At 47.7% G+C, this 8,777-nt stretch overlaps 1 protein-coding gene across 1 annotated transcript in view; it reads left to right on the top strand.

Annotated features, from left to right (window-relative positions):
* The first annotated feature begins 955 nt into the window (after window positions 1-955).
* Window positions 956-8,777, top strand: part of LOC105907238 — a 95,504-nt gene continuing 87,682 nt past the window's right edge. The window contains exon 1 of the mRNA XM_031585544.2: window positions 956-1,522. Coding sequence (XP_031441404.1) covers window positions 1,394-1,522 — 129 coding nt within the window. The 5' untranslated portion in view covers window positions 956-1,393. The remainder of the gene's footprint in view (window positions 1,523-8,777) is intronic.

The following is an 8,777-nucleotide window of genomic DNA, read 5'->3' on the forward strand; positions in this document are numbered from 1 at the left end:
GTTGGTGCTGATGCTTATTGGATAGCAGGTGCATCTCAGAGGCACTCGCATACTGAGACACAATCTGCTACACAGATGATGTGTTACTCACAAGTGAATACACACACTCCGTACACATACCACATCCAGATGCTTCTACACACACACACACACACACACACACACACACAATAACACACAAAAAAATGATTTACCAGGGTCAATTGCAGTTGCGCTCTTATAGCCCCAGCTTGTTTCTTTTCTCTGTGTGCAATGTCAACTGTAAAGAGGAGTGTGTGTGTGTGCACAGGCTGTGTGCGTGACAGAAGCAGTGTGGGTCACACACACTCACCGTGAAATCGTGAACACAAGCTTTCCGGTCGTAAAAGAAGACTGTACCATTTTTTTCTCTCCTTTTGGGGCGGGGAAGCGAAGAATGACAGGAGGGGAGAGAGGGAGGGAAGGAGGGAAAGAGAGGGAAATCAAGAGAAGCTTTACTCCTCCCTTACCATCCCCCCATCCACACACTCCTCTTTGGGCGTGCATGACTGCTCCACACGTAGAGAGCGCAGAGAACCCCGATGCTTGGTGTCTCCTCTCCTTCTCTCCCCTCTCCTCCCCTCTCCTCCCCTCTCCTCTCTTCTCCTCTCCTCTCCTCTCCTCTCCTCTCCTCTCTTCCCCTCTCCTGCCTCACTCCCTTCCAGTGAACCCCTGAATCTCAGAAACCCCTGTGCATCTCGCAGCAGCTGGTACTGTAGCCCTGCCACCACAAGGGGGAGAGTGTGTACATCTTCTCTTTCTCCTTTTTGTGTTTTTCTCTCTCGCTCTCTCGTCCTATCACTCGCTACCCACCCCTCTGCCGGCTTACCTCTGTTGACGAGAGATAGACCCATCCCATCCCCCTGCTCCCCCCTTTCTCTCTCCCCTCCCATTCTCTCTCTCTCTCTCTCTCTCTCTGTCCATTCCACACATATGAACATGCACACACACACATACACCCCAGACGCAGTTTTGTACAGGGAGAGGGGAAGCTTGGGAAGCACTCGATAGATAGTCGGCTTTAAGGTGGGAGGATCAGAGGATCTCTCTCTTTCTTTCTCTCTGTCCCTCTCTTTCTCTCTATCTCTCTGTCCCTCTCTCTCTCCGCCTCTGCTGCTTTTCATAGTCCTGCAGAGCTGGGTGTGTGTCTGCAGACGGCTGTGAGCTTGTCTGCCCTTGCCGGAAAGTCACCTGGCGGGGATTTTTTTTTCATTCCTCATACTCCTCCGTTCTATCCCGCTCTGGAGCCGCCGTGCGGAAACATAGTCCCGGGAAAACCACGGGAGTGACAGGGTGACGGCGGAGCTTTTACCTCCCCCCAAGGACGGAGGCTTTTTTTAACGGATAGTTTGAGAGGCAGCTCAGTGCGGGAACCATGGCGCACGCTGCAGCTCACATTAAGAAGGCGCGGGTGGTGATGGAGCAGGAGCCGGACACGAAGGCGCTGGAGAAGGCCCGCGAGAGGCGCCGGCGCTCCCGGGAGCGGGCAGAGCGCAAACGCAAGGTACGCAGGAGGGGTGGCACCGTGCCCAGGCGTGGCGTGGCATGTGGCATCGCCACCGCACCGGTCCATCCATCCATCCATCCATCCTCTCCATCAATGTTATCCTCATTATCATCATCATCATCTTCATCATCAACAACCCTCCATAAACACACAGCACTGTTCTATCTAAATCCCGTCCTACCTGCTGGGACCCACCTCTGTCACCCAGCCCTCTTCCCTCTCATGCCACCCAGCTGTGGAGCTCACACAAACAGCATCCCTTCAGCCATCACAAGCCTGGTCATCCATATCATACGTCCTCTATGTTTGTAATGGGCCTGAGCCCATCCACCCATAACCCCCACATCTTGCGGATAAGATATCCATATAAATAAGCATCACCTTGGGTCAGCCCTTGGATAGTCTGAAGCATGACTGATCATATCGAGTCCCAAACCCTGCTACTGGCCATTTGTATCTTATGTCATGCCACATCTTGTCATCCAGTGACTCCTGATAGTCATCCTGTGCCTTCTACACTGGGGCTGTGAGATATCTGGGGCTCGTGCTCTGCGTACCCGAAGATGCTTATTGCAGCAGGAGTCGGAGAGAATCCCTTGTTTACCCTGATGGTGCGTTTACAGCTGCAGCGACAGTCATATGTGATTCCTTTCCAACCTGGAGAACCACTTGATCCGTGAACAGCATACCAGTCACCTTTTGAACGTCTGTTTTCATTTTATCACTAGAGCTACTCTATGTTTACTGTCTTTCTGTCCAGTGATTGCTACTGCTCCTGTGATATGTTATTGTATGAGAAATACCTGTTGGTGTCGGCTGGCTCATCCAGCGCAGTAGTGCAGTGGTGCTTCTGTCATCACACCTCGCTCGCTTGTCCTCAAATATTTCAACTTACATGGGCTCACTCTCTCTTGTTACATGGTCTCTCTCTCGTGTGCCTCTCCCACACTTTCACTCGTCTTCACCTCTCCTCTTCACCTCCTTGCAAGCTCACGATTCCTTTATCAGTCGGTGTGGAGGGAGAACGATGCTGGCACGAGACAGCTGCTGCAGCTGGATGTGCACAGCATAACACAATGAAAGCGATTCTGTGTATGTGCGTGTGTGTGTGTGTGTGTGTGTGTATGTGTGTGCGTGTGTGCGTGTGTGTGTGTGTGTGTGTGTGAGTGTGTGTGTGTGTGTGTGTCTGTGTGTGCATATGTGTGCGGACGTGCACACTGTCAAGGCCATCTGTCTAGAGCATGCAGAAGAAGAGTGTAGTTGACAGGAATGTGGTTGTTCATCTTTTTATAATGTGTGGTGGAAGGTGCAGGTGGGAACAGACGGTCATGCATTGCATTGAGGGGAGAGATGGGTGTTTGTGGGTTCTGTGCTGTGGGTTGGAAGAATGAGCAAAACAGGAGAAAGGTTGAGACTTGCTTTCAGTGTAGCTCATGCTGAGGTGTGTGTGTGTGTGTGTGTGTGTGTGTGTGTGTGTGTGCTGGTTGTCATGCCTTTATGTGTGCATGGTTTTCATGCCTTTATGTATGCATGTCTATATATGTATATGTGTGTGCGAGAGAGAGAGAGAAACAGATCAAATGAGAGATAAAGTTTGAGAAAGAGAGAGAGGAATAGAGAGAGAGTTGGTTTGGATGATTTGGTTTTATTTTGTGGAACATACGAAGCGGACTCTGCTGTTCTCTGTTACCAAGGAGATGTTGGGGCTAAGGACGAAGCAACTTTATCCCACAAATGAGATAATTAATCTCACTGATGCCATACAGAGACTAGAACACGCATGCCATACAGAGACTAGAACACGCATGCCAGTCATTAATCTCACCGATGCCATACGGAGACTAGAACACGCATGCCAGTCATTAATCTCACCGATGCCATACGGAGACTAGAACACGCATGCCAGTCATACCACTGCGCTTCTTTGATCTCGCACTGCAAGGCATATTCGGTGAGGCTGCGATGATGCTGTTTTTGTGCTGACTGCAGGCTGTTTGAGGTGAAAACTGTGAAATTGTCAACGTTAGTCAACGTGGGCTGCTCTCCCCATATCTGCTCTCAGAACTCATCCCACTCCAGAGGAGAAGTCATTTCCCCAGCTGCCTGTTATCATTTGGATTCAATTGTTTGGCCTCTGACGGACCCTTTTGAAATCCGAAAGCTCTAAAAATACTTTCTGTCCATCTATCTAGGAAAACTCAATCTGTTGCTCATTATTGGCTCTGTGTTGAATGGATGGAAGTTATTGCTCTGATTTAAGGCAACCAGGCACCACCAGTCTTAGAAAGCAACAGCATCAATCATTAACAGATTCAATTTTGGGAAGCGCCCGGCGCTGAGCTTTATGTAATTGAAAGGGCCTATTTTACAGCCAACAATGATCGCTTACGTAACATCAATTCACCACTTGCCATTTCGAACACAACCGTAAAACTGTTGCGTCGGAGAAGCTCGTCGGGGTGAGGGAGGAGGCAGCGGCACGACAGATTTGTACGCTCGTAATCAGCTTTAATTTCTCTAAAACACATAGATCCGCGTCGGCTGGAGAAGGGGTGTTTAAGAGCATCGAATGGATGGCTGAAAATCAACATTGCGTAACGGGTAACATCGTCACACGCACTATAGACTTTAAAAGCGGGATGGGTCAAGCAGACTCATGTGTGGTACATGTACCGAGTTATCTTCCCCCCCTCCTCCTCCTCATCCTCCTCCTCCTCCTCCTCCTCTCTCTCTCTCTGTCTAGTTCACTTTCTCTCCATCTATTTGTATCCTGATTTTAGAGTAGCCCTCGATGACCCTGGCGAGTCAGCCTACGTTGTCTTCCTTCTCCCTACTTGACAGAAATGGAGAACTGAACAACAATATTTTTCACCTTTATTGCAAATGTGCTCTCGTGGCATTGTGTTTTCACAGGGATTACTGGGAATCAAATCCTACGAGTTCAGAGACATCTGTCCCAATGAAAAAGTAGCCAATGCAGGAACACACAGCATGGTTCAGAGGTCTGATTGCCAAATTCAGGTTTGGTTGGAATCACCGGATTCTGCCAATAAGCACTCGATAAATTGTGGTACGTCCTGTGGTTGGTGTAGTGCCCCAAAATCATAATAAGCCACCTGTGCGGAACACACTTTTAGATAGGCGTGAAAGTTTAATGAATATAGATAAACTAATAGACTAGCAAGAAAATGATAATACAGAGAGGGAAAGAGAGAGAGAGAGAGAGAGAGAGATAGAGAGAGAGAAAGAAAGAGAAAGAGAGAGAGAGAGTGTGTTTGTGAGAGAGAGGGGCAGAGAGAGAGAGACAGAGAGAGGGAAGGGGGCAGAGAGAGAAAGAGAGAGAGAGAGTGTGTGTGTGTGAGAGAGAGAGAGAGTGTGTGTGTGAGAGAGAGAGAGAGGGGGCAGAGAGAGAGAGAGAGAGAGTGTGTGTGTGTGTCAGAGAGAGAGAGAGAGAGAGAGAGAGAGATAAAAACATCCTGTTTCCCATCTGTGCTCTTTGGCTTCGATGGTAGGTGGGATCATGCTTCCGCAGATTCCTCTCGCTCCAGTGCAGGACACAGAGGACGAGGACACTGGCCGTGGTGGACCTGCCCAATGGCTCAAGGTGCCAACTGCCCCTCCAAATTCCCTTCCAAGACATTAACGTGGACTGTCCACATATCCTCATGACAGGCCAAAATAACAAACGGCAGTGAAATAATAAAAGCTATGTGCTTTGTTTTTTCTCTGCTTGACTGAATAGCAACGCCCCTCATTTAAACAACGTTTAACATTACCTACAGCAAATTCTTTTGAGCTTGTGGCACTTTTCGGTGTAGTTGGCGGTCTGACAAGGTGTTATTATCTGGTGTTGCAGTGTGCATGTCCTGCAGCCGGCCCCCATCTTACGCCACTGAAAGCTGACTTATCTGAAAATGCGTATTTCACTTCCCTCTCACCGCAGCGCATTAGAGAGAGGCTACCAGTCAGGCATGAAATGCAAAGCCACACGTCCCTCTGTTTAATCTCCCAGTCCATGGGCAATGTCCACCCGTAGCTCACCATTGGCCCACGTTCCTCTAGCATTAGTTTACGTGGGCGGAGAACTCCACACACGTATGGAGGATTCTGGCTAACGACCTTTAACCCCATAGAGATTCAGATTAAGCCTCAGCGTACGGAAGCCAGGGTCTGAAACTTCAGCCAGGGTGGATAAAAGCAGAGCACATGAATAATGCAATGCTGTATCCTCTGGTTTGCATTTAGGACACATCATGCATTCTGCACTACCACCCCGCAACACACACACAAGTCTTATCTGTTTATGAGGGCACGTACAAAGCAAGCCCTGTGATATTTCATTGCTTATATTAGTGGTCTTAGATATGCTAGCTAAATGTTTTAGCTAATCGGGAGTAAAGATGTCCAGTCATGCTTTCATACCCCTACCATTATATTACTCACTGCAATTACACTGTACTGATGCGAAGACACACAAACACATTCTCACTATCAGACACAGATTGATGGATTTCTGTTTGTGTTGTGAGGTTGGACATCTTCTGAAGTGGAAGTTGTTTTAAACTCAAGTGTGTTTGTCTCAGAGGGGCTTGTAACCGGTTAGCGCAGCGGACTTATAGCGAAGGGAGAGAGCAGTCAACCCACTGCTTCATAAACATGTGTCCCTCCCGCATCCCCCCACCCAGGGTGCCCCACACACTAGTGCCTCACCCACCTCTGAGGTCCCTCACACAGTGGTCAACCTAACCTGGCGGTCCCTCATATGGCTCACACACTGGGCACTGCAAGCCATCCCACTTCTGACACCATATGTAGCCAAGGGGAGAGAGCAGTCACCCCACCCTCCCCTCAAACTGGGGTCTACGGGGGACAAAACCTGCTGCCTGACCGCAATTATCATTTGGATAAGAGCTCCAAATGGCCCTCGACTGCTGAAGTCAAAACATTTTTGGTCAGTGTTTGCAAAAATGATTCTTTAGGCGCACACGATGCAGGTTTTCCAGCCCTCAAGGTCTTCTAACCCTTTCAACGACTGAATTACTCCCTTTTTTATCATCATTGGCACATAATTATGCCAATTAATTTGTGAAGCACTAAAATGCAGCATTCATGAACAGCAAAAACACTGATGTCAGGCTACATAGTAAGAATCATGTGTGATTCCATGGCACGCAACATCATGCTAACATCTCCGAGAGAGAGACTTGCGCACATGTAGTAATCTGAACTGTGGCAGCCATGTCCCTTTAATCTGGATATATTTTTGTTGGTTGTTGTTTTCCAGACAACGTCTTCCATGTCCATTTATGTGCTTGGCTCTGGACTTTCTGGTTAATCTCTCGAGTTGATGGTTTTTTTTCTAAGTCAATATTAAAATGTTGAACCCCGATCACTGAGAGGCTGGCTGGGTGGGCGAATGGCTTGGAATTTTTTCGGAGGTTTTATCCACTCATCCGCCAGCATGCAATTTCCATGTCATCTGTCATGTTGAATCGCTTCGTGAGCGAATGCAGGGGCCAGATGTCTCGCGGATAACAGCTGCTCTCAGCCAGACCTGGGCCACATCTGAACCAGATTTGGATCAGATCTTTCCACGGTCATCCATACATGTCAGCTCTTATGGATATTCCAGAAATTAAATAGATTTCTCCTCCACACGAACACACACTAAGGTAAATTAAGAACCAGATGTCCAGGTCAACCAACTGCTTATCTCGCAAAATATCTCGTGAAGGGGTTGACATGTATGGCCATCTATTGTGGTATCATGAGAGGCTTTACCACTGAGCTGGGTGTAGGGCAGTGCGTAATTAACAGGACAGAGCGGGCAAAAGTGCTTTCAAACGAGGATCAGGTTTATTCACCAAACACAAAGTCTTTCAGGAAGCAAACATAAAAGTTCTTCAAAAGCAAAAACATAGGCTTCATAAAGTTGCTCCTCACTTACATCCTACCCACTGTAGTTGCAGCTAAAAGTTCCTCCGTCCAGGTCCTTCCCGGCTTGGGGCTAGCCTTCCCCCTTCCGGATGCAGCTTAGCAAACGCTTCAGCAAGCGTTTCCACAACGGCTTCACCCGCACGTCAAGTGCTCTATGTTCTCCCTCCTGGCTCCTCCTGGCTCTTCCTGCTCTCGTGGCTCGCTCTCTCACAACAGGCACCACCTGTCTTAAATGCCCCTTCCATCAGGTGCCTTAAGCACCTACACCTGGTTGGGTGCTGCTGCATTCTGGGAGATGTAGTGCCACTGGCAGCCATCTTGTGGTGTGGCAGCCAGACCTCCACATGAACACCACACCCCTCTGCTAGCTGGCCCACCGTGATGCCACACTATATATCTATGCTATTTGACTGATGTTCATCTGTTGTGCTGTTTTTAGTATCCTAGTTTTTATGGATTCCCCCCCCCCCCAAACACAAAGACTAAAAGGGACAGCCCTAATATGATCCTCTTTAGTCGGGTCTATCCTCAGCACTTTGGTCAACGCGAGTTGTTTTTAAATGTGCTTTATAAATACATTTGACTTTGACTCTATCTAATGCATGTTTGCCGCCATTGGCTTCTCTCATCAGGTTAGCTCAGGATGCCTTGCCAAAAATGTATGGCCTACATGTTGAAGTGACATATATCCATTTTATGCTCCTGAACACCATTCTGAAGGATACCAGAGGAAGCACTTTGTTACGAACCTTTTAATTTGGTCTATATGGCATTGGTCTATATCATCATTTGTTTACTTTGTCGAACCAGCACATTCCTGCATCTCACATGCACATTATGTCGCTCCTCACTAGCTAACCTCTCGTTCAGGAAGAGTAACCAATAACCAACAATCTTCCAAGAACCAAGAATAACCAATGATCTTCTACTAGAGGTGTACAGAGACGTCATTATCTGTATCTGTCTCTGTTCATCCAACAAAGTTATCTGTCTCTGTTTCTGTATTCGGATAGAGGAGGACCGGTAGTGGGACTATTAAATTGACAAAACATAGCACTTTTCAATAATAAGCTAATGACATGACTAGTTAGTGAAATCAAAGTCCTATGTAGCAAACAGAATGGGCATTTTTATCTTAACTTTATCTTTAACATGTCAATCATGGAGCTGACTTTTCCTCAGAATAAAAGCGAGCAACTTTAGGTAGAGGACATATCTGTTTCCATCCCATTACTTTCCCAAATAACGGATTCAGATTTGAATGCATCACTATCTTCTACTATTGTGACTGGGAATAAAACAGCATAATACGACC

Source organism: Clupea harengus, chromosome 18, assembly GCF_900700415.2.
Source record: "Clupea harengus chromosome 18, Ch_v2.0.2, whole genome shotgun sequence".
NCBI lineage: Eukaryota > Metazoa > Chordata > Actinopteri > Clupeiformes > Clupeidae > Clupea > Clupea harengus.